The sequence below is a fragment of the Maylandia zebra genome, linkage group LG8 (genome assembly GCF_041146795.1).
Source record: "Maylandia zebra isolate NMK-2024a linkage group LG8, Mzebra_GT3a, whole genome shotgun sequence".
Lineage (NCBI taxonomy): Eukaryota > Metazoa > Chordata > Actinopteri > Cichliformes > Cichlidae > Maylandia > Maylandia zebra.
This window is the reverse complement of record NC_135174.1, coordinates 13,815,941-13,842,543: the sequence shown is the minus strand read 5'-3', so window position 1 is coordinate 13,842,543 and position 26,603 is coordinate 13,815,941. Positions and strand designations below refer to the sequence as shown.

At 42.0% G+C, this 26,603-nt stretch overlaps 2 protein-coding genes across 2 annotated transcripts; both read right to left on the bottom strand.

Annotated features, from left to right (window-relative positions):
- Positions 1–782: 782 nt before the first annotated feature.
- Positions 783–16,706, bottom strand: LOC101481527 (ubiquitin carboxyl-terminal hydrolase 31). The gene is made up of 16 exons (XM_004571362.5): positions 15,189–16,706; positions 11,148–11,285; positions 10,931–11,019; positions 9,810–9,902; positions 9,408–9,543; positions 9,157–9,307; positions 8,799–8,979; positions 8,602–8,713; positions 8,413–8,507; positions 7,809–7,886; positions 6,862–6,991; positions 6,599–6,718; positions 6,296–6,521; positions 6,059–6,217; positions 4,991–5,143; positions 783–4,901 (listed from the first exon to the last, which is right to left on the bottom strand). The coding sequence occupies exons 1-16, from the start codon at positions 15,726–15,728 to the stop codon at positions 3,364–3,366; spliced, it is 3,939 nt and encodes a 1,312-aa protein (XP_004571419.1). The 5' UTR covers positions 15,729–16,706; the 3' UTR covers positions 783–3,363.
- A 1,562-nt stretch (positions 16,707–18,268) lies between these two features.
- Positions 18,269–25,944, bottom strand: cog7 (component of oligomeric golgi complex 7). Its single transcript, XM_004571361.6, has 17 exons — positions 25,403–25,944; positions 23,702–23,850; positions 23,363–23,479; positions 22,846–23,014; positions 22,651–22,733; positions 22,431–22,553; positions 22,133–22,331; positions 21,915–22,042; positions 20,888–21,042; positions 20,632–20,748; positions 20,443–20,508; positions 20,143–20,329; positions 19,896–20,036; positions 19,663–19,746; positions 19,454–19,568; positions 19,182–19,325; positions 18,269–19,072 (listed from the first exon to the last, which is right to left on the bottom strand). Exons 1-17 carry the CDS (start codon positions 25,566–25,568, stop codon positions 18,906–18,908), a joined length of 2,310 nt encoding a protein of 769 aa, XP_004571418.1. The 5' UTR covers positions 25,569–25,944; the 3' UTR covers positions 18,269–18,905.
- Between the last annotated feature and the right edge of the window lie 659 nt (positions 25,945–26,603).

Genomic DNA, 26,603 nt, shown 5'->3' with positions numbered 1-26,603 from the left:
ACGTCCATACGTGCATTTAAATAGGAGAGCCTCTCATTGTCCTTTAGGGTTTCAAAAAAAGAGAGAAAATATACACTTTCCTACAAGTGTATAAAATCTGCTGCATGTGGGGAGAAGCATGTTGTAGCCCCGTCACACCCCAGGCAATTTTTAAAATTTCATCAGTCTTCTGACTGCACAAGAGGTGAGAAGTGAGCGGCAGAAAATGTAATCCCCAAAACTGATGACTGTTACACAAAATTACAAGAATAGAAAAGACAAAGAGGCAGCATTAACTCTTAATATGCCCAGCCTTGGGCCAAACTAATAAAACTGCAATTGAATCAGCTCTAAATAAATGATGGTGCTGTAGTTTAATAACATATCATCTGCCCCGCTGACAGCATTAGACCTGACACTCTTATATATCTTAATAATCCCACAAGTTCAGACTGAAGGGCATTTGTCAAGAGCAAATTCACACCGAGTGCTGCTTTATTTCGCCAAAGCTCGTTTTTTTCTGGCACTTCTGAGACTTTCAGGCAAACACCGAGCACCACCAAGTGGAGGTAATGAGAAATGGAAGAATAAATTGTCCCCCAAGCTAGTTATACAAACACTCTAAGTGAAAAACAAAGCACCGGCAGGTCAAGCTGTCTGCACGCAAACAGAGAGACAGAGACAGCATTTTCACTGATCCTGCTTTCAGTTGTGATTACCACCGCCCCACTTTCCTCCTCAGATCAACAGAAAAGACGAACACAGCACTTTTTAAATAAAATGACTCGATACAAATGGGAAAATAAAAAGGTTTTAATAATTCCCATGCATTTTGTGTAAACAAATAATTCCTCACAGTACTGCATTTCCACATTGCTGACATATCATCAACACTGGCGCGACATACATAGGTCAGGTTTTTTTTTTCCAGTTCATATACTGCATGTGTTGGGTTTTAATACCACAGCATCAACAAACTGTAGCCAGCAGGCACTGAAGATAGCATCTTTGATTTATTCTGCACTGCATGTGCTGAAAACTTAGAGCCCGCAAAGCAGTTTGTGGCTAGTGATATACACTCACCCTTAAATGTGACATTCAGTAAATCATTTTATTATTAAAACTTTCATTGATTGGTTTGACTTAAGTAGAGTTCCTGTTGTATAGGTTAATGAAGCCTTCCAATGTTTCACTGTAAGATATTAGCATTTGTTTGGGGGGGTTTGTTTTGTTTTTGTAGAAGGGTTCATGTTTTGATCTTATGTAAAAGATGCATACGTGTATACTGCACATCAGTTTTTTTCTGACAAAAGCAGCACAGTTATGCAGACTGGTCATGAGTGGCCACAATCTGTCTAAATGCATGAACAGAAATAGAGTTCACTCCAAAATCAGCTAAATGTAAGTCACAAGGTTACTTAAAAAAAAATACAAATAAAAAAAAATACAAATAAAAATCCTCACAAGCAGTTTCATGCTGGAACTTCTTTCTTTGCACTACATCAGATTTCTGCTGCCGAGCTTTTAAAATCTGTGATTTTTGGGCACGGTGAGGGCCACAGCTCCATTTCACTAAAGAAGAGGCAGACATCTTTACAGCAGATGTCTCTGGAACTACACAGACCACTAATGCCCCTTTAAACCCAGACAACAAGCCTGTCACTGGGTCTATCATAAAACACTCCCATCCTGGGGCAAATATAGCTCTGCTAATATTGACCAGTTAAAAGTGATCCGACTGTAACACAATCCGAAAGCTGCAGCAGCATTTTTGCTGCAAAAGTCATGAAAACTGTTTAAAAAAATAAGTGCAACTGTGAGTGTTTGTTTCGAGGGGGAAACATGAGACAAATGAATACACTACAGAAAACCTTCATTCATATGAACTCTATATTACTCTGAGGAAATGTGCAAACAAAGCTTTAATAAAGATGCCTTTACATGCTCTCCGATGCTGGCCTTTGAAAAAAAAAAAATAATAATAATAATAATTAATATATATATATACATATATAAATATATAGATATATATATATACATGTACATATACATATATATACTTGGAAATAAATACACATCCAACAAGAGTGGCACTTCTACATACTCAGTGTGGGCATTTACAAGAATCTGCTTGCATAGTTAAGTGCATGCATAAGCAATTTATCATGCAACAACTGTCACATACTTCAGGAATAGTGATCTCTTTTTCTCGGGTCTACAGTCAGTGCGTTCTGTGGAGTACTACTCTGTATTGCAAGCTAAGATGCGCACAAGCTGTGATGTGGCATGTGAAGACAGAGGACAGGCTGTCTTTGAGCATGTTGTTTATGCGGTTTTTTTGTACATTAACCCTGTGTTCGTCTGGGAGGAATGTTTGGAGACGTCTGGCAGTCTGAAGAGGCTCGATTTCCCACAAGGGAACCTGGGCACCGCAGTTAAGTGTTGGCGTCAGCAGCTGGAGGGCAGGGGTGGTTTTGAGGGGTTATTACAGGTTAATAAACACAAAAGTTAAGAACCATGGTGGACCGAGGATCTCCAGACGTTAGACACTGATGACGCACGTTTCACTCCTCAGCTTCTTGGCGACAGTCAGAATGTGGTCGAATAAAAAAAGAAGAAAAACTTTGTTTTTTTCTGTTTGTTTTTTTAAAGGCTATTGCAGAATTACTACGTCAAAAAAGAGCACATGTAAACAGCGGTTCGCACTAAACAGGCGTTATTGTGTTTTACTTGAAATGACATTTTCAGTGCTTGATAAATATTAAAATCGAGTTACAAATTTACCAACACCTGCAGTTACACAACTTTCGATTAAATACTTCTCTGCGATTATCTGAGGCACTGATGTTTGTCGTTGACATAATGGCTCTCGATACTGGAGGAGAGCTGTACGTAAAGATCTTCTCTTGAAAATAATTTGCTGCATCAGCATGTTAAAAATTGCCAGTAAACTTCCTTTGGTGACTGAGTGAGTCCGTGTTTGAAAAGTTCCTTTCTCCTTTCCGCATCCACTTTCCAACTTGTGCAAAGTGACTTTTATTCTCGCTATGAGCTGCTCTTCTCCCGACGATGCTACAGACAGAACAAGGCAATAATTTAAACACACGCCCATGCTTATTTACAACACAGTATAATACGCCTGAAAATCAATGCAATCCATACAAAGTGCTTCTGTTAAAATCCATTCCTAAATAACTATTTAACAATGTGGGCAAGAGGTGTCCAATATGGCAGCTGGTATTCAGTGACCACTGAAAAGCTACAGGTGCTTCAAAGTTGTTTTGCCAGACATGCTTTGTGTCTGGTTTGATGATTAAAAAGAAACAGAAAAACACCTCAGAGCTGCACTTTAGAGAGATTGTTTTTCAGACCCTCGGAGTAACATCACTTGGATTTCTGGCTAGTTTGTGTGGAGTTGATGGGGATCTTTCTGGACTGTAATGTCTTTTTAGCCGGCTCTTTCTTTGAAGGGTCCTTTGCAGTGGCAGGAGACTGAGCTGCTGTTTCTGCTCCAGAAAGCTTTGATTTTGTGGAGGGCAGCAGTGAGTGCTTGGCGGAACTTGATGCCTTAGAGGACTCCTTGTCTTTGGCTGTGCTCGCGTTGGACTCCGAGGCCACGCACAATGTTTTTTTGCTCGCTCCGTGCGGGACTCCTTCTCTAGATGCGCTCCCACCACTCTCCTCTGGACTTCCTTTCCCCTCTCCTGCCCCTGCTTTGCCGCTATCACTTGGTTTCCGGGTCTCTTTAGGCCTCAGAGCAGTTTTAAAGAAGGACAAACCTTTGTCCTCTGTCTTACTGCTCCTCTGGGGGCCTCTTAGCGGTGGAGCTGTATTTAAAGAGGAAACACCTACACTTGAGGATCGGAGACTAGTAATGGAGGAGCTACTGCTTGAGCTCCGGGCTGCTGCTCTGTCTTCCATAGCCTTGCCTGGCCTGCCCTCAGCTCTACTAGCAGCGCTCAGCCTGGAGGGAGGACCTCCATGGCTAACTTTCTTCTCTAACGCCGTATTGGTCCGTGACGATTCACGGCTAGTGCTCCTATCTGCTGCTCTGTTCCTTCCTGAAGCGGAGCTTTTCTCACTAACCCCTCTGGGTGATGTCCTCCTCTGAGGGTGTGAGTTTTGTAATCCGGGAGATCCACTCTTTTTCTGTGCAGCCAACTCAGGATGTAATACCTCCGTGGTTTGGGATGATCCTTTTTTAGAGGGGGTTGCTGTTCTGGAGGAGCCGCCCTTGCAAATTTTAGTGCTTCCATCGCTTTTGTCTTTTGGCGTTGATGGTGCCGCTGCGCTTTTGGATTGTGTTCGAGACTGTGACTTATCAATGGCCGGAGATGCAGGAGAGAGAGAGCTGGATGACGTCGAGGAGGTGGCAGCGCGCTTCTTTGGGCTCTTTTCGCTCTCCAGCCCAGTCTTGGCAGAGGACCTTTTGACACCGCTGCTGTCCACGGCCACAGTCCTTGGTTTCACCTCCTTTGCAGCTGCACCATGTCTTGGACTGACCTGTTCAGCCCCAGCCAGTAAATTGTTGTTATCTCCTGCCTGGATGGAGCTCCTCTGATCTGCCTGCAGCACAGCTTTCGAGTGCACCTGCTCTATCAGCCTTTTAGCGCCTCCATTACTCTCCAAAGCACCAATAGCCGACTTGCCCCCTGACAGTTTATCTAACTTCGGTGACCCAGTGAAGCAGGAGGTAGACTGCTTGGTATCAACCACCTCTCCTATCCTTTCCAGTACTGGGGAGGAGGAGTGGGACTCCAGGGAGAAGCGTGAGGGAGAGTTGGAACGAAGCTGGAGCTTAGCAGAGTGGGGCCAGGATGGTTTAGCACCGTTTTCACTCAGTGCTAAGGGACTTGCGATGGAAGATCTTGAGGAGAAAGTTTGCCTTTGCATGCCTCTCACTGCTGGTCTGGAAGATAAACCTGCAGGGCAGAGAACATGCATTAAGAAAATAGTCATGCTTGTCAGCTGAAAAAAACACATGTAATTGTGTGATATTAGTGTTCTTTACCATCATCTTCACTCCGTTCACCAGCAAACTCAGCAGACTCAGAAAGAGAGGCCAGCGAGGTGCGTCTGGAGGACCCTGATGAGGCTTGGCTAGGTGGACGACTTCCTATCAGCCGACTAATCCAGTGCTCACACAAAGAGGAACTGGTGGAACCTGAGAGGCCAAACAGACAGACAGTGGTTGAACATCTATATATTATGAGCATTACAGGATAATTTAATATGTGAGGTATGAGGTGCAATAAAAAAGTTCCAGGATACAGCACATAAAAAATAAATATCAAAAACCTTTAAGGTCATCTGCTCATGAACCTTCAGACCTTCTACTTTTAGATCTCTGTGATGTGAGCCGGATTTCTCTCAGTGTCTGAAAACAGGAGCCCTTAAAAATTATTTTCATTTTGGGCAAGTGTGCAAAGTCACAGGGAAGCAAATCTAACCAGTGGGTTTGTATGCCACCACACAGTGGAGTTCTCCACAGTGTTTCCCTTCAAACACCACAGTCACACCCTGGAGGATGAATTCCCAGTGCTTAATCTCATGACTGCTGAGGAAAAAAGAAGAAGAACCACCTGCTCCCTGCACGATGCTCCATCTTCAGGCTTTGAAACTGTAGAGTACATAAACTGCTGAAAGTGCTCAGTGGTAGCCACAGACCGAGCACTCATCACCAGCATTGATCATCCACAGCAAATTTGAATCAGTTTGAATGTTTGCCCTCTGCACTGTTTTAACAGATGTGCTAGTGTAAGTGTTTATAAAGGAACTTCCAAGGAATAATATAGCAACAGTGGTAAAACCAGGTCGCCTACAAATCACAGTCAGTGGACCGATCTCTAACTCCTTCAGCCCACTTGTGCAGGATCCAGAACCTCAGGTTTCCCCCAATGCATCCATGTGAGAGTGTGTGCAAATGTTAGAAAGGTGATATACTAGCACCAGTCCATTTACCATTTAGGTGCATGAGAAAATGACTCAAAATTGTGTTCCTTTTTATGGGTTTATTGCCAAATGCTTTTTCTTGCATATTGGACATGAGTCTGCACACAGTAACATTGTCACAAATTACCTCCCACAGAACTGTTGGCAGACCAGGACGGGATAGTTGCACGTCGTTGATAAAACAAGATGTAAGCAGTCTGCTTGCAGACCTCATCTTCAGATATGGGATGAACATCGCTATCATCAAAGCAGTACCACTGCCCATCGATGGAGTTCTTACAGTGAGCTACAAGACACAATGAAATAAAACAACATAAATATCCTGGAGAGCTTCTGTACCCAGCTGGATATGGTGCTTCCTCACCTGTGTAATGTCCTCCCTGCATGGTCCCATGATGGTTACACACCGCATACAGGTCATAAAGGTAGTCCTCTGGATCACGACCCATCCCGTACGGCCGTCTCCATGGCGACCAGTGGGAGGGCAGACTCCAGCTGCTCTGGCTTCTCTTTACCATATGAGGTGCCATGTCCATGCCCGTAAGCGGGAACTTCACCATGTTCTGCATCTTCATTCGCCGATCCCCGTCCTGTAGAAGCAATACGTTTAAGTTTGGGGTTTTTTTTGTTTTTTACTTACATCGTATGAAAAGATACAATCTTGCACCTGTCTGAAGCGTTTCAGGTGAAGTATGAGGATGTCTGGCAGGGTCCACAGGCTGAGTTTGATGCTGCCTTGCTGAAGCTGCTTACAGTGTGGACAGCGCCATGCATCATCAGGAGCAAGCTGAAATTAATGTGAAAACGCTTTAAAGTGGCAAACTTTAAGCACAAAACAGGCTTTACGCTCTGCACCCCTGCATGCAAGGGGAAATATATATATTTTAATCAGTATCAGTAATATTTTTTGTGCAGGTCACACCAGCATACCTGTTCCTCTTTGGTGTAGAGTTGAAAGCACTGGGCGAGTGAGCAGGTCTGAGGCTGCAGATGCTGCTCCTTCGCTTGCCGCACACTTTCAGCATCGGGGATGTACTCGTCCTCAGTTCTTTTGAACAGACTGTGGGCGTAACACAGCCGAAGTCACAGAGGGAATACACAACTTCAAAAGAGTTACTATACAGCGCTGTGCTAAAGTCACCCCTCATGTCTTCACATGTTTTATATATATGAGAAAACACATAGAAATAGAGCATATAAGGGAAAAAAAGAGTTTGTACAATTCCAAAGAGCTTGAAAGTCAATATTTGGTGGGAACATCATGACTCTTCATTATTCTCTTGTAATTTCTTTAAGTAGTCTTCAGGAATAGTTTTTCAGAGTTCTTGAAGGACATTCAAGGCTCTTCCTTGGATGTTTCTGCCTTTTGTTCTGTTCTCTGTCAAGATGATCCCACACTGCTTCAATAATGTTGAGTTCTGAGCTTTTGGGAGGCCAGTCTACGACTGATAGTGCTGTATTGTGTGTTGCTGTTTTTATTTATCGAGCTCTGCATTTACTGAAATTTAGTTTAAGATCATTGCCGTGCAGAAAATCAAAGTCACTGCCAATCAGACACTTTCCAGATAGTGTTGCATGGTGGAACAAAATCTGATGGTACATTTCTGCGTTTATATTTCCATGAATTTTGACAAGATCCCCAACACTGCTGGCTGAAGTACAGCCTCAAACCATGACCGAGCCTCCACTGGGTTTTACAGATGTCTGTAAATACTCAATGTTGTACCGCTCACCTGACCTCCTCCGTTTCTACAGACAACAATTTGAACCAAAAACTCTTATTTGGATTCATCACTCTATCAGTCCATCATTTTTTTAGTCCAGTTCTTGTGTTAATTTTGTGTGTGTGTGTGTGTGTGCGTGTGGGTGTCACGTACTAGTCTTTCGTCTCCTTGTCCCACTCAACAACAATTTTGACATGAGGGGGTCCTCCAGGACCACAGGACTTGTATGCTCTGTTAAAAGTTAGACCAGAGACACATTAAATGTTTAATTTTACACATTTAACTGGGTTTTTTAATTCATTATTATATTTATTATCATAAGCACAGAAAGATTTACGCCTCCTCTAGAGGTAATTTCTGTTTTAGATTTTCACCACTAGCCACTATTAACCATTGTCCTAGTATTGAAGTCATCATCAGAACTTGTGATGGTGACCATGTTTTTTGTTTTAAAGTTTAGTTTGAACGAGTCTTTGTTTGTTCATGTAACACAAGCGGAGCAAATGTCACTCACAACTTTCTTTTCATTAAAAAAAAAATCCATGCAACAACCCCAGAGGTCGACAGCCTCTGTGAAGAAAATCTATTAGAACCAGACAAGCTATCAGACATCTCAGGATTTATTTTGACATCAATACCAATGAAGGTTCGCTGAGGCTCTTCAATCACCTTCAACTGGACAGAACACGCCACAGGATTTCTACAATGACATTCAGGTGGGGTAACACTGCATCCTAGCGGGGATATGCGGCATTACCTTTCCACAGAGGGATGGCAGAGAGGCTGCTCCTCCTGAGGCAAGAGATATGTGATTCCAACCACTCCTACCACACGCAAAGTGAAGGGCCCCACCTACAGGGCGTCAAGGGTAAGACAAGAAAAAACTTAATCTTCATTAAAAGCTTATCAAAATGTGAGGTTGCTGTGTTTACGTCATAATATGCACCTGTACAAAGACTCCAGGGCGCAGAACATGCCTCATTTTCTCCAAAATCTCTTTCTGTAGTACATCCCAGGTCACTGTACGCTCCAAATATAGAATAAATGGATTACCGAACCTGGGGGAAAATAGAAAAACAGCAAGTTTTAGAAGATTTGTGGATTAAATTTGCAATTCTTACACAGCTCTGTTCATTAAAGCACCTGCGTCCTTGCTGTCCAGCGCAGGCTCTGTTGCACACCAGCAGGACGATCTTCTCAGCCTGCCCGCTGTTCTTATTGGGACTCTGAGGTGGTGTTGTAGGCTCTTGTATTTGTGTGGCCATCCTGTTATTATCTGTCCCATACTTCAAGTTGTTCTGATTGAGATTGGCATGTGGGCTTCCTGAAACGTACACAGAAAAAGTTCAAGTTGGGGGGGAAAAAACCCACGTGCTCCCTTGTGAAGTGTTTCCAAAAATCAATCCAACATGCTGCTTTACCTTCCCAAAAATGAAACATTTTGCCTGTTTTTGTCAACCCACTACACTGAGACAAAGAGTGAGTAAACAGGATGTCGTACCACATCGCTTGGAGCGGATCTGCTCCGGTCTGAACAGCTCGGGTGTCTCGAAAGCAAAGATGGAGTCGCTCTCCTGAATGATCTCGAGGTCGTCGTCATCGTCACAGAAGGAGCGATGGAAGCCATCGTAGTACATTTCAGTGAGAACAATCTAAGCAGTGACGGGGAATCAAAAAAACCCAAAACACTAAATTACTGATGCGGGTTCGTTAACAGGAACACAAAGAGGAAAGTTTTAAATGAGGCCTCACCTGTTGGGCAGGTATTTTGGTCTCTTGGGCCACAGCTTGTCTCAACCTGGACACGGTGCCAGAGAGGGGCACCGCCACCCCGACTCTCATACAGTGGGAGCACTTTCCTTGATACACCACTGTCACATACAGGGGCCTGCACAACAGAACGACTGGATTTAATTGGCTGTTTCATAACCATGACTGGACCGATGTTCCAAAGATAGACAGCATCTTCTAATTTTAGCTTTTTCCTGTCACATCTCTCACAGTGTTTGTCTGGGCTCGGTTTGACACTCCCTTTGTTTCCAAGCTTGGAGTTAAGACAGGATCTTGTCTCATTACAGTTTTGGATACAGGGACTTTTTTTTTAATTGTATGATGGATTGTCTTACTTCTAAACTAGACCCAAAGTCACCTTACCTTGTGTGAGGTACCGGGATTGGCAGTGAGATGCAGAGGAAAGGATCAAAGGTGTTGCTCTGTTTCTGGCAGTGAGGGCAAGTCAGGGAGGATCTAATCAGAGAAACAAGGAGAATTAATGAATTACAACTGACACCACTTTTATGTTCTTATATGAAGCTGAATAGTTGAGCCAGATCAAATTTATTCCTAAGCTCAGGCTCCTGGGAGGCTTCCCATCATCCCATCATGCACTAAGCATTTCTTCTTTCCTGACCTCTTTTCAATCTCTGTATGTTTATACACCACTGCTACATTTAATCACTCTCAATTATAAAACTCTCATAATTTGTCTTTAATTCTGCCTCCCTCTGTTGTCTCCTCACAGCTGATGACTGTCCCTCCCTGATCCTGGTTCTACTGGAGGTTTCTTCACATTAAAAGGAAGTTTATTCTTCTCACTGTTGCCAAATGTTTGCTTTTCAGGGTTATCTGACTGTTGGGGTTTTCTTTTTAATACTACAGAGTTTTTACCTTACAATATAAGGCAACTGTTAATGTGAATTGGTGCCATATAATAAAACTGAACTGAATTTTAAGTTTCTTGGGCTTTAAATAAAAGGAAAAGAAAAGGAATAAAGAGGAGCAACAGCAGCTTTGAACCTGCAATCATAATAATGGCCAGCAGGGGGCAATTGCTCCAGTTACAGAAAGAAGTCTGTAAAGACTGAGGAAATGACTCCACTTCTCACTTGATTTATGAGTTCAGTGAACACTTTTCTGGTGAGTTTATGGTCTTGAAAATGTATTTTCATTCTTATTTAACACTGCTTAACACTTTCTAGGATAAAACATCCACAGCAAAGAATCCACAAACTAATGAGTGATCTCGCTTTCCATTTGCACAGTGTTTGGTTTGATGTCAAAGTCACAGCTGTGTATAAATATCCTCATCTATACCAATGTGGATTCGACCTGTGATCGGCGTTTCACTTGGATGTTTATCACATGGGCAATTACTCTCAGCATAGAAAACAAAGGATGTCGAGGATTTTCTTAACTACGTATGTATGTTTTGTAATACAAGCACGGTGCTAAAGAGTCAAAACAAATGTGCAACTGCCAGCAACTGCAAATTTTACCTGTATTGTGCCTGAAACAGCTCCTGTACAAAAGAGCCAGGTGCTGGTAGTGGAGATCCTTCAGGGACAGTTTCTTCTTCTACTGGAGGCTGAGAATAAACAACAGCAGCAGTCAAGAAGCAATAAAATGTTCAGAAATTACCGAATGCGCAGTTGCATATCTGTTTACTTTAGGACACAGCGGTAACACGTAACTGTGATCTAAATCAGTGTTTACCTTCCTGGGGAGTCTGCTGTCCAGGGGGACAATTTGGTTGAGGTCTTCATGAACTCTATCAAGCAACCAGAGGAGGAATTCTTGGGCATCGTGCTGGGAGTTGCCCTTGAATTGAAGGGCACTCTTTGACACTACATTCTGCGGACAACAGCAGAAAAAAAGAAAAATCAAGGAATTGGATGGATTTAAGTGGCTTGCACAAAAAAAACAGAGATGTAGTAAAAGTTCACAGAGAGCGACTCGTTCCCTTTTTCCACCTTGCTTAACTGTGAAATATTCAGCTATGTTTAATCAGGACAACGATTAGCAGAGTCCTAAAGGTCAGGCCAAGCTTTTTAAAGCAAGGACACTGGCTGAAGCTTGACCTTAAACAATAAGCTGCTGGAGATCAAAACAGTGCGTACTCTACAAAGCCGCCCAGGCTGGAAGCTGTGAAGTCACCTCCACGCAGAGGCTATCAAATGTCACACAAGGTCAAAGATACGAGCGGCACTGGGTACTGTGTGGCCGCTCAGCCTCTCCTATGGGACAGTCGTCCTTATTTTAGAGCAGTTACAAAAGCAGCCTCAGCGCTTTTGTGCAAAATGGTGCAAAAAAAACCAGGGCCAGGCTATCTTGTGTGGCTCAACCACAAAGGTTGTCTTTAAGTAAAGAGATCTGAGATGATATCAGTGATTCATTTTCTAAATACCCAGGTCTCTTTTAAACACTGCACCTTCACAAAAATAGAACCCTATAAACTGCTATGCTGTGTGTATTTTTGGTTAACGACAGACAAGACACTGTGAAAAAAATGGGATTGTTATTCCCATAGGGCAAAGCTAGGGATGCACAAAATGTGAAATTCTAAGCCAATAGCAACTGTCCTGATTGTCCTGAGTGCCACTGTATTTGGTTTTAGTCGTTACTCCCTGTTTTCTTCGTTGTGCGATATAAAAACAATGGCTGAACTGTTTCAGAGTCTTTTATTGTTCATCGCACTGTTTGTCAACGTCTAGCTGATAAAAATCGGCCAATGCCATTGGTTTATGCTGTTTTTTGCCAACAGGCCAATAACCAATCAGTATGAAAGTGGCTTGATACTGATGCTCAGCCTGTGTAACTTCATTCTGAATTCATCAGTTGGTGATAATATTTAAAAAGTAATATTAAATGAGGCACTGCATTAAAGCTGTGATATCTTTCTCATAATGCATCATTAGCCTGAGTTGTTGGCTTTTTTTTCTGCCAAATAAGTGCCCTCACATTTCATACCCCAAACCTCTGGTCTGCAATGCAGAGTTCAAAATCTAAATTAAAAACCAGTGACACCAACAAGGCACTACAAAAATCCCCAGTGCCAGGAAGGACAAACTGTTTTCCCAGGCTGTGCACTCAAACACTTTTGCGTGACTCTTACTGACCTTCGTTTGTACCTTTGCAGTACATTTGACCAGGATTTTAGCTGAACTTGTAGTTCAACTTAAATGTCAAATAGCAGGTTGAGCTTGAAAGGATTAAATAAGTGTTAAGTAAATGTGGCATAAAATGAATGAAACCACCACACAGCAAAAATATAACTATGTTTCCCGTGTATTTAAAAGGTGCACGATGTATGTATGTGCATTTATAACACCTGATAAAGAAAAAGTTTAAAAGTTTTTAAAAAAGAGCTAGAAGGAGAAACAGGAGAAATAGTAGTTTATCCACCAGAGGGCAACTTCTCTGTTAGCAACACTCATAAAAAAAGTAGTCAAAGACTGATTGTAACAGTAAAAAAGTTTAGTTTTTTTTTTTTAAATTATCTTAGTAGGAGAAGCTACTTTTGGCTGCTCCCATATTCGCAAGTCGTTGCCACAACAGATAGCCCTGCATGGTTTTCCATTTTTTTGTTTTTGTTACTTTTTTGGTTGATTTAGGATTTGCATCTTCTCCCAGATTTGAACTGGAGAACTTTGCTTATTAGACAAATATTATCTTAGTAACTGCCCATAAAAAGCTACACACGATGAATGTCATGCAAAGCTGTTCATATTTCATGGGTCTGAAAGAAAAAATATCGGCTGACATATTGGATTTTTAGATCATCAAATATCAGTATCAGTACGGGTTTTAAAAAATATCATATCAATATTATCATCATATAATTTGCTTTGTTTTGCTTTGTTGGGGGGGGGGTACAAATGTTGAATGTCTCATGTTGGCACTGTCACAACACTTTACTCTGTGTGTAGAGTGACTGCATTGGCTTTGACACTTGACCCTGTTACAGGAAGCCACTTCAATGTCATCTGATATTTATGCTTTTATCTACATTTAGTTTAATTCTGTTTCATTTTTCTTTGTTGGATTGGATATTTTTACACATTTGAGATATTTAATACACTTTTTATTTATACTTATTTTATATAATTGTATTTATTTTGATCTTTTTTTAAGATATTTGTTTTGTGATATTGTATTTAAATTTTTAGCTATATGCCAATTCTACTTTGTAAGCAGTTTTGTTAAGTCTTTTTAGTGTGTTTCACTTAATGTTCAGCTGGTATAACAAAGGAACTTCCAAACTCTTTGGACAAATAAAATCTCATCTTAAGATGAGATGTGCAGAAGTGCAGACTTGTGCAAAGTCTTTGAGATTTTAGGTAGTGTACTACAACCAAATCCTCAAACCAGCGGCTTCTGAGAGAGAATGGACGATAAAATAATTCCCTTGTGTTCTTATTAAATCTCCCTAATGGTCTTTAAGTGCTTCCAGTTTAGGCTCAGATTGTGGTTTAAGAAAAGAGGTGGAAAATTAGCAAATGTCCATCTTTAATGTACACAAACCACAACAAAGTTTGCTTTGCTGAAGTCCAGTTAGCAGCATTTAAGGTTGTAATAGTATTTTTTAGACATTTGAAGAGAAAGATCCATTTGTACTGTGTGTGTGTGTGTGTGTGTGTGTGTGTGTGTGTGTGTGTGTGTGTGTGTGTGTGTGTGTGTGTGTGTGTGTGTGTGTTCTCCCAAATATCTATGAAATGACACTTTTAAAAGCACCAGTTGGAAGCGTTACTAATGTTACTAGAAAACACTTGTATGCTGCAAAAATCCTACATAGTTTTATTCTGTTTTTTTAAGGTTATATTCACCCATGTGTCCATGTCCAGTTCAACATGTTTAATGCTTCTGATGATGAAAATAATCTATATCCAGCTGGACTGTTTGCAGTTTGGCTGGCAACTAAAGCAGAAGAAAATAGACAGAAATAGCAACATTGTCAAGAACAAAGAATGCGCTGTATGGCCCGTTTCTGTTTAGTCTCTCTCCACTTTGTATTGAACTTTTCAAGAACACATCATGAGTGAGAAAACACATCTTTTGTTATGCAGAAGCAAATCTTTGTGATCGTGACAGGCAAACTTTTCATCGCCGGGACGCAGATTTAAGAGATGACAATGAAAAACAGACAAGGCTGGAAGCAAAAAGCTGATACAGTCAGCTTCAATACAGCTCTGCTCAAGATTCTGTTTCATTTACAAGGAAGAAGTGTTAGTCCTATAAACACTGACTTTTCACGGATCACTGGGATTCTACTATAAACACTGTACTGCTTGTAAAGTGCATATATGGCTGCCCCGTGTATGACAATCACACCTGGATCAAAGTCAGAAACACAAAGTGGCATATCTAAAATATAAAACTAATCATCTTTGTAATATTTAAGGAGTTCACACTCAGATTTATCTTCTAACCATGTAAGTTTAGAGAACATAAAAAACACATTGATTTGTAGCCAACCACTTAAAAAGTAGGACTCAGTTTGTTGCTCAAGTTCACTTAGTTGCACTTAAGAGGCAAAAACTTGGACTATAAGGTGCAGCTGGTTGTCCCATAAGCTCATATCTAATCAAACGTTAGATGACTGTTGAATTTGGAGCTCAAAGAAATAAAAAAAAATATTGCAAAATAAAATAGAAACACAACTTAAATCTAGTGTCTTTTGGACACTTTCTGCTTGCTTGTCAAACTTGTGCAGACCCACACAGAGCGAGGGTCTTTATATGGGTCTCCACGACCTACCTTAAAGTCTCTGCTGTGCTGAGGAGTGTACTCGAAGGTCCACAGAGCCCGAACCAGTCCGGACAGCTGCTCGGTTACCTCCCCTGTCTCCGGCTGCTGCTGGCCTCCCCCTTTTTTCTGCATCAGCACCCCGTTGGACTTGGCCTTTTCGTTGTTGCTTGTCGTCTCTCCACCTTTGAACTGCTCCAAAGCAAGGTACTCAGCAAAGAGCTCTGTGTTGCTCAGGCACTGCAAGATAGCGTTCATGAAGCAGGTGTTGCCGTGGTTCTTGAGCCCGGCGACACCGGGCACCTTATCCCCAAAGGGGAAACCCCCGCAGTCGCTGTCATCCGACGGGAGTGACCCCCCAGTGGTGTTGGGGAGCAAAGTTGCCTCGTCGGTCTCATCCTCGGCGGCCTGCTCGTCGGTGCCAAAATGAGACAGAGTCGAGAGAGTCCGGAGAACTCTGCTCATAAAGCTCCCCACGGAGCGCACCGAGCTCCTCCGGAACAGCTTTTTGCTGAAGGATTTCTTCTCCTTGTTACTCACAACTTTCGACATGATTGCTTTTTTTCTCTCTCTGCCCCTCCGATTTCACACCTTAATTACAGAGAGGGCCCCCACTTTTCAGAGAAACACCCCGTGCCCGCGCACTGACAGCTCCCTCGCTCTGTGGTGCTTTACGGGAGGCCTGAGCATATTTCACTGAAACGTAAAGGCCTGGCAGTTCTTGGGATCATATCATTAGGAGACAGCAGAGTACAGCATCAAATCATCGGCCCACTTGCAACACTGCGTCGGATTGCATAAACTGCCTCCGCGGAGAGCCGCTATCAGGGCGCTTTACGTGAATGCCAGGGGTAGTCCCGCACCCGCCAGCAGCCATCGTCATTTCAAATGGTGACATATCATCACCCGTTTCTTTGTTAGGGTGCTGGAAAAGGAAAAAGAAAGCACGGCGCTGATGGGGCTCGGGTATCAGTGTCAGGCACACATAAACATCAAATCCACTACTCGCAATTAGGCTGAGAGTGACGAGCGGAATTCCTCATCATTTATTATTAAACGAACCGCAGCTCCACCCTTTTAAAGGTATTTCTTCTGACCCCGGCCATCGAATCCGCGCTGACGTTGAGAACCGGTGGGTCGGAGATATGAACCAAGTGAACGTCTTCCCTAAATCGACTCCACGGGCGCGCTGCCAAACTGAGGAACCCCCGACCGAAGCGACACAGCGCGCCGCTCCCTGGCGTTTGGCTGCTGCGGGGCATCTCTCCCTGCGCCAAACGCGTGAAGCGGACGTTCCCGTTTCTCCATCTGAAAGTTTGTTGTCCTTTTTTTTTGTTTGTTTAAATACTTGTCCGCTTCGTGCGCCTTAATTCCGCCTCCGAATGAGATTCACGGCGAGGCCGCTTCTCCCGTCTCCATCACCACCATCATCATCTGTGGGCAACGATACTGCAGGCAGGGCGGTAACGGCTGACGTCAGGGCCAAACACTGGTCCATGTTGGAGGAGAGCAGGTACAGCGGCATGTGATGATGCTCCGTGTCTGTTTGTGGACAGCGCGGACGCCGATCCCAACCAATCCGGTAACAGTGGTAATATATTACTCTTTCACATTATTTTACATTATTTGCAGCTGAGCTTATAGCTGGGGGGAAAGGACAACAAAGGAATTTTTGTTTTAAAAAACCCCATAAAATTTAATTAAAAAACAAACAAACAAATAAATTATGTAAAAATGTTGGCAGTTGCTATGGATTGTTCTACAGTGGCTACACAAAAGACACAACACAGTTATTTTCATTATCAGCTGATTTTTCCCGATAATGTAGGCTATTGCTGGGCCACTGGCATGTCGGGAAATCGTGGAAAAGTCAGATTAATTAGAATTTATTTTACTTATATGGGCCTAGCGACAGTTCAAGACAACAGTCGTTTCAAGGCAGTTGATGTTGTAAGGTAAAGGCCCCACAATATTCACAGCTACCCAACAATAACATGATCCCCTATGAGCAAGCATTTGGCAACAGTGGGGAGGAAAAACTTCTCTTTAACAGGAAGACATATTTGGGTGAACCAGGATCGAAGGATGTAGCCATCTGGCAGCTGGTTGGGCAGATGGCTGCACCAAAAGTAGAGCAATTCTCCCTAAAGACTCAGTCACACTAGACTACTAATACCTGTGGGGAGCTCCTTAAAGAAAAAAAAAATGAGTGGATTTCATTTCCTCACATTTAGTGAATGACTGCAAGTAAGTGTGTGGGACCAACTGGTCACAGGACCACAATTATTTGTTATTGGTTGCCTCCCACCTGGATAGATGTGCAACTGCTTGCAATCCAAAGTGGACTGACTGCCATCAGTCTCAGACAGATTAGCAAGGGTTTGCAAATAACTGCCCTTTAATTTATAAACGCAGACAATTGCCAACAAACTGCAAACAACCTGAGTGAGTCTGTACTGATGAGCGCAACATGTCCCTGAGGTTTTCATTAAGGGACTCGGTTGGTTGTGTTCTTGTTATATTACCATATAAAAGCAAAGTTGAGACATTTGTGTTTCAAATTTAAGGTCCTGGGTGGACTCTGAATTTAAGCAGTTCATAGAGTTATCATTGCGTACCTCATTCACTCAAACTGATTCAGTTCCATCGCCATTTCGACTCACATAAGTTGCTTTGAAGATGGCAACTGACAGCATCTCAGATGCAAAAGCAACCAGGCCACAATTTCATATCACAGGGTCACTCTAATTTGGGTCTTGCCACAGTCTCCAACCACCATTTTTTTTTAATGTAACTGTAGCATGAGCCCAAAGCTGCACACTCCATCTCCTGCTGCGATAAGGGACAACTGCAAAACTGTCCGACCTGATTCGTCCACATTTTCAGTAGTTTAAATGTGTGAAAAGAGCTTTACAGCAAAGTCTTCTTTGCCTACTCGAGTCCCCTGACAATTAACCGTGACAGACAAGCCAATTTTCATGTCTTAAAGGTAGGAAGTGGAACATACAACGCAATACACAGTTTACCACTGAGGGATCCTCATTCAGCGCTTGATTCAGTCCACTGAATTAAAATAATACACATAGCCACACTACAGTGTTTACATCCATGTTTTATATACACGTTTCCACCATACTGCATGTAAAAATATTAACCATGTCACCAGTTCAGCCCACCCACAACCTCAGAGACAGATCACTTTCTCCCTTATTTTCAAAGTTAAATTACCAGAAATGAATAAAGTTTGTCACTATTATTACCTAAATATAATTTAATAATTACGATTTATTCATTAGCATGACAGACTTGTTTAAGTAGATTTAAATGCTCTGAAGCTGCCCCCGTCTTATAAATGCAGAAGTGAAAAATGACAAGTCAAGACACATTCCCCTTTTGGTTTCACTTGAAGGCGTCGTCACTGGTGAGACATCATCATTTCAAACTCACAAACATTAATCAGTTAAAAAAAAATGAAAATTAAAAAAAAAAATAAAAAAAAAAAGGTCAGACCTGCCCTTATTTGAATCTCGTCCCATAAATGCCATATTTAGACACAAACGTCTTTAAATGCTGCAGCTGTCAGCGAGATTAGCCACTATGATATTTGGGGAACTGTAACATGTAAACCAGCTGATATTAACATCACATTCTTCTGTTTGTTTACAGCACAGGACGTCCCCAGGGCCGCCCTTGAAGCCATGCAACCTATCGAGTCCTTTTGCTTTTGTCTTAGTAGTCGATGCTCCGAAGTGCAGCGATAGTGGACGTCAGTCGTCGAGGCAACAGCTTGGCAGTCTGTCTGTAGTCTTGTGGTTTAGTCCTAAGTAGAGTTACGATATTTTGCAGGGTGCGAGACGGCTGCAGGCCCAGGGCGTCCATCACGTTACTCAGATAGTCTGTGGAGCACAAACACAAATGTTCAGATATAATTTCGGGCTATCGTGAATTTCAATTGATCCCCATGAGAAGGAGTACGTCATCTGTCCCGCATTTTAGCTACTGTACCGATATCCGTGGCCAGTTGTTTAGTGGAATGAGTGCTCAGCTGGGGGATCAGTAAAATGGCATCACAGTAGGTCTGCATGGTTGCCCGAGCAATGGAGCCCAACCAGTAGTCTGCTGTGTTGTCCAGCTCAGTAAGCTCATCACCTGAAACAGAAGGAGGTGGTCTTTGAGAAGGGCACCAGATTACAAGACATCTCCTCTTCAAATGAGTTGAGTTGTCACTCAAGTGTCTTTGACTTTAGGGAAAATTGAGGGGGATAATTTTCAGTAACCTTGCTCTGGAGGGAAAGGCAGCTTCCCAGCATGTAAGGCCATCTCTAAAGCCGGGTCCTCTTGTGTCACAAAAGGCTCCAAGTGGAGTGGGAGAGACATCAGGTACTGTCCTATCTATGTGGAGGGAAAAGTCATATGGTCTCTGTAAATATGTACAAATGCCACTGTATCCTGTTTATTTATATTTATCAAATGAAAGTTCACTAACATTAGTGATGTACTCTTGGGGTGACAGGCTGAAATTAGGCAGGTCCTCCGTGTAGCTCTCTCCAAGACCAGGTGATTCTTGACTCTTAAACACGAAGCACAAATCAAACAGATTAAACGGATACGGCACATCCACCACTCGAGTGCGCAAACTCAATCCAAAAGCTTTCAGCACACATTCACTCAAATCATCTTGATCCTTATTTGAAATTAAATAACGCAGAAACTTGACACCTCCATCTTGGAGACGAGGCAGAGCTGGTGCTTGATCTGCATGAAGACCGAGTCAAAGGCCAGCTGGTTGGCCTGTTGATTGAGTCTGGTCAGAGCTGTCCTAGGCTCTGCTAACAAGTTGGAGTTACCTGTGCCTTTCTCCTGCGAGGGACAAGCAGAAATAGGAGGAAGTGTCGGGTAAGAAGAACAGCTACAGAAGGACCCTGATAAACCAAGTGTAAGGGTTCAATACAGAAAACTGCCACACCTTTAACGAGTAAAGAAGTTCCATCAGATTGTTGTATTCAGCCACATTTCCCCTCTGAAGGTAGTTGTATTCTTGCCAAGGATTTTTGGTGGCACTCTTCCTTTCTGTGGAAGTGGCCTCCTGGATGCCTGCCAGGCTGCGTGGGCTGTACGACTCTGACAAGTACTTACCTGCCGTGGCCAGGATCCTATGGGACAGATCGCAAAGTAGACATTTTCTTTAAAATTCCAGATCAGCTTCTTGACTGTGTGCTCACTGTCATTGGGTAAAAATATTCATTCAGTAAAAAGATTCACTCACTTGTTTGACAGCTGTTGTTCAAAGGCCCCACATTGTCTAAGCAACTCTCCACATGTGGAAATGATCCTGCAAACAACAATATTGTTTTTTAAAGCAAGAAGACAGCTTTTTTCATGCAATTATTTTCAATCCATGTGAATTATAACAAAAGGGTTTGTTGTTTTTTTTGTTTTTTAAAAAGGTAATAACCTGACTGAGTTCTGGAAAGCCGTCCAGTCCTCCTGGAAAACCGATGAACTTGGTGTGTCCTCAAGCTTACACTTCTTCCTGATCGACTGGAGTGTTGTGGAAAAGTCTGACACATACCTAGAATCAGCACCACGTCAAAGCTGGTGAATCATCTACAGTAATGCTAAAATCAGACAAACTATATCTAGAGATAAAACATATCTGTAGCAATCCATGCAGTATGTGGCGTATGTGAGTGTGAGTAGAGGCTCTTTACTTGGTGAAGAGGGCTTTGAGAGCTTTGAGGAGGCCACACACTGCAAGTCCATCAGTCAGTCTGACACAGCGGTCCACAGCAGCACCAGCCAGGCCAAACAACTTGCCTACCGAGTGGCTCAACTCTTCTACGCAATCAATTACCTCCCCATGTTCCTGTAGTGGAATGTGCAAAACAGGACAAAATGGACTATATTAGTGTCACTGCTACATACAAACACATTTTTAGCTTATGAATCTCAGCAACTTAACCCTGTAATGGCGAGTTTTTTTAGATTTCTACATCATCAGTGTGATCTATGTTTTCCTTAAAAGCCTGAATAAATTGCACAAAAATGCCAGATGTAGCAAAATTATGCAAATTAAAAGCCAGATATGCAAATTGATATTTAATTAATTTTGTCATTTGTGAGATGATTTAATAAACACTCCAGTGATGGCGGTGTTTAGTGCCTTGTTTCCTTCAAAACTTTGTGTCGTTTTGCTGCAAATAATAAGTCCTCAAAATAATTGTGCTGGAGGAGTTCTGCAGCTATTCCTCACTTTTTCCCTTTTTGCTGTTTTTCTAACCTCGTTCAGTTTTACATGATGCACTTCTCCTGTAATCCTCATCCCATGGAGTTTAGGAACAGTCATGACTTTCATTCATCTGTAAACAGTTTTTGGGTGGATTCTTTTTAAACATCCATTTAGCTTCTGACTTCATGCATCTATTCTAAGGAGAAGTGAAACTTGTTTTCACAGACGATAGGTCCTACCAGTCTTTCTAGGCAACAGCAGACTTTATCAGCAAGTAAACTTTGTTTGAGGGGCACAACAACACTTCAAATCTCTCAGTAACTGGAACACCTGACTGACAACTTGACAAGTTGTTAGCAAACAGGTTCACAACTCTTTCTGTTGTTAGTTCAGTTATAATTAGTTAGTTAGTTCAGTGTATAATTATGATTTGGATAAAGATCAGACTACAAGTAATTACTGCAAAAATTCTGGTTATTTCCATGGTTGAGTTTCTGGTGTGCTCTAACCAAAGGCACGGCGCTGATCTGGATGAGAAGGTGAGCTTCCTCCAGATCTCCATAATGTAGCTGATAAGATTTATAGGGATCATACAGCGCACAGACCAGCTCACTCAGCTTCAAGAGGTTATGTTCACCTGCAGCAGAAATAAGACCAAACATGAAGAGAACACTTTATGTTGTCATCTTCCATGAGCAGTATTTACACATATGGTTCAGGTGCATACCCAGGTGTGGCAGCATGGCTGCTTCAAGGTTGTGTCCAAAGGTGGACGTGGTGTGATGGAGCTCCAGCAGAGTCCCCAGACGCTCCTCTTGGGCTGCCCGCTCCATGGCCGTGCTCAAGCACACAGGTATGGATGGCACCATGGCCCCCAGAGACTGTATCAACAACACTGTCACCACTTCATAAGGCTTCTTGAACACCTGTGTGAATCCAAGATAAAAAAAAAAAAATTAGCACTACAGAGTGTTAGCAAAGTAAAACCCATCAGGTGTCGATCTTGGTACTGCAGTCCATCTCACCTGGCTGCTCCACTGTATTTGGCCGTGCCAAGTGGAGAGCAAGGTGTCGTAGAATTCAGACAGCTGCTGATTCAGATTGAGCTCGCTCTGGGAGAGATCCTGCCATATACTCAGCAACTGGCCCTGAGAACAGCAAAACAGACAGTCATGCACAGAAGCAAATATATCAGAATATGCCTTTGCAGAGATTTATAGGTCACAGAGATGCAGTGGTGCCTACCTTGTGACACTTGTAGTAGTACGCAAGAAGCTGCGGCATTCTGTCGATCTCTGTGAAGACTTTAACAAATAGCTTGGCTTGGTCTGCAGAGAGGCAAAAGCATGTGATGTTTGTACAGTGTAAGCAAACTACAGCAAACCAAAACAGTAAGCACTGAATAAATTCAAGAAACAACACTTTCTCTGGGGTTCTTACCTACAGACATGGAATTAAACGTTGCTACTATCTGTGGGCTGGCCATGGCCTCCAGTCTGTTTTTCAAAGCCTCCAGGTGAACACACTTATCAGAGTAGTCTGGTGTGTCCACTAGCATGGCCAGACTGTTCTGCATGCTGGTTAGCTTAGAAGAAATTACTTTAAAGTCCTGAAAAAAGGAAAATATGATTACTATCGTTACCGTCAACATCTGCACAATATCGTAATATTATATAATTAGCTTTCAAAGGATAAAAAGCTAATTACAATAGCACTGTAATTACACATTACTCATCCAGTGCCTTGGAAGAGGTTTGACTCTACAGTGGATCAGTTTACAGGATGTGTTGAGTACACTCAGAAAGTTAGATTAAATAACAAGATTAAAGTGCTCCAATATTCTGATCTCTAACACGCATATGAGCCAGTGTGAGTCACATCAGTTCATAATTGGTAAGCAGCAAGGCAGGCAGAAACAAACCAAGAAAAGCTCTGCGGCAGAGTCTTTCTTTCATACCTGTGTTTTGAAGGTCTCCTCAATGTCTGCACTCAGTGTGCTCCATTTGTCTGCTTCCTGCAACGCTTCAGCTGCCAGCTGCATTCGACTCTTCACCTGATCTATCTCCACCAGGACCTGGTTGAAAATATGCATGAAACATACAGTTCAAGCCTCAGAAGTATGGAGTACTCTGCACATTTGAGTCCAGTGCTAGACTTTCACTATTATAATGCTTACTATTAAGCAAATTATTTCAAAAACACAATATACAAAGTATGTATACATGTTCTCCTAATGCACTAGATCACATTTAAATCCTGAATACACTTCAAGTAAGTATTGGAACTGTGCACACACCTGCATGGACTGCACTGTCTCCTGCTCAAATTTCTTGATGTCCTCTTTAACCATGACCATTTGCTCCTTTAGAAAAGAGGCCTCCTGTTTCAAAGCCTCCACATCTCTCAGCACTCGGGGCATATTTTGAAGGGCTTGGTTACTGCTCTCTACACAACAAATGAAAACACAACTCTAACTTTTTAACATGTCATAGTTAAATTCAACACAATTTTATCCATGCAGTACTGGTACACAGTATAAATACAAATGCCATGGCGCTTGATATCGTAATGTAGAAACCCACCAACTCTGTAAACTCAGTAAACTGTAAACTTCCCTTTCTGTTAGTGAAAAGAAGTTTTACATATTTAGCTGAGATGTCATGGAAAAGGGAATCCAATTTCAACAGTATTTGTTAGTTTTTCCTACATGATAAAGAAAAGCTTCTGTAGGAAGTGTAAGAAAGGTGTCAACAACTGAAAAGACATTTTTAATCTCAAGAGTTTATTTCTTTCCTGATTAAATAAAAGTTAACAATAACAACAATAACAATAATAATAATTAGGGCTTAAACAGACCTCATCATACTAAATCATACTTTTTATTAATCTCTGGCTCTCTTCCACAGCACGTCTTTTATCATGGCTTCCTTCTTTCAACCGGTCACAGCACATTGCCGTCCCTCCCTGAGGTGGAGGTTTCTGCTGGAGGTTTCTTCCTGTTTAAAGGGAGTTTTTTCCTTCGCACTGTTGCCAATGTGCTTGCTCATTGGGGGTCATATGGTTGTTAGGTTTTTCTCTGTATGTATTATTGTAAGATCTACCTTACAATATAAAGTGCCTTGAGGCGATGGTTGTTGTGATTTGGAGCTAAAACTGAATTGAAGAACTAAAGGTAAAAGAAAACCAGAAAATGTTCTGGTAGTTTATTGGCCAGACTGACCTGTAATTTTACAACAGAAGGTTTCTGGTAATTAACAGAAAGTTCTATAGTCAATAGTGAAAACAAATTAAATTTTTATGTCATTTAACTGTTTGTTTATCACTTTCGTATATTATTCATGACAAACAGATCTTTATAAGCAAGAAAAAATTTAATAAATTACACAAGTACAAATTTTAAGCCAGCTCTGACACCTCTGATCTAGATACACAAACTCTTAAACTGATGTATGAATAGAACATAAATCTTCTCAAAGACAATTTCTCATTACGTGTTGTGTTCACGTCTAACAAGTCATTTTCTCATGGGTGTTTGTCCAGGTAGAGATCTGGTGAATGTAAAGGCCACAGTAGATGATTCGTATAATTTTCCTACACCTAAAGCCATTCAGTGCTCACTAATGACCTGCTGATGGGGACACCATGACTCTTTCTGTAAAGTTTTCCTTTAATTTGTCATCAGAAGATTTCATACAGCATGCAATTTCCAAATGCACAAACCATAGTCCTTAATGACAACAAAGACACATGGTCACGTGGTTATGGTCCTTTTTAGAGGATTGTGGGGCAGCTGAATTGTATTGGTTCTACAGAAGTATTTATAAAACTGACTTTGCCGTTTATATTAATGCAATAAATGCAGCAGAAATGTTCTTGTAGCATACTGCATTAACTGTAAATGCGACGTAGTTTACTAAGTTAACAGTGTAGGCCATAAAGGCAAATTACAATGGTGAGGACATCACTAAAGACGCACTGGCCAATGCAAACTACTGACCCTCGATAGCATTGTTGACTTCCTGGATGAAGACCTGCAGCTTCATGACCAGTGTAGCAGCGTGTGCGTCTGCCTTCCCCGGCGCGTCCTTCTGCACCACCTTGAAGGCACCATTCACCCAGTCCTTCACGTCGAAATCATCGTCCAGGAATTTAGAGAAATCCATCTCGCTGCTTCGTTCGGCCAAACTCTTCCGCTGCAGTCTCTGTCATCGACCCATTTCTATCGTTACGCTAGCTAATTTTTCCCCAGCACCGGCTTCGACACGAATATAAAATAAACAGCCCACGAAAATGAAATTATCATGACAACTAAATAGAGTTCCAACAATGCGACGGCCTCCTCCAGAGTTATTTTCAAAGGTTTACGGCTTTAAAAGACTACAGGGAGCACATATTTCTAACTAGTACTGACTGCAGTGGTAATGCTGACAACAACTTCCTGTAGCGCTTTCTATTTACCTTCCCCCTAAAAACAAATGCTAAAAAAACGGGCCGGCTGCCCAATAAAAATCCCATCAACAGACTGAGGAATGTGCGTTCTTTGTAAACAAAGTGTAAATCTCTGTTTGTTTTTTAAGAAGCATGATATCTTGAGGGCAGTTCATAAAACAGTAGCACATAAAGCGGCGAAGAGGGGTCACATTAAATTGGTCCGTACAGAAACATTGATAAAGGAACCGTAAATGGTATTTCTTGGAAAGTGGACAACCCCAGGTTAAAAAATTCTACCAATCAAAGTCAAAATTAAAGTTAAAAACATTACATCCGAACATATTTTATTATTTTTTGTCATAGCCAATACACTTAACTAGGGTGACCAACCGTCCTCTTTTCCCCGGACATGGGGGAAAGCCATTCGTACTTTGTATAGACATATAGTCTCTGGGCTGCGTGGCTGTGACTCTGTACACTGGTTATTTGCTGTACCCTGGATACAGTGAATATGCCATGCTACGATACATAACGGAGACCCAAGGACAACTCCTGGGGAAAATGTTAAGGGCAAAAGACTGCCACGTTTTTCTGCAGAGAGTTAAATTCCTACATCTACCACTGGAAACTCAAGACAACTGAACAATATTTTCAGGAGTTTGAGATTCAGTTTGTTAAAAAAAGAGGTATAAAGTTACATTCTCTGGATGGCCTCTTACATATCCACCTCATCGAGGATCAGGATTATGCACATACAACTGCAAAAA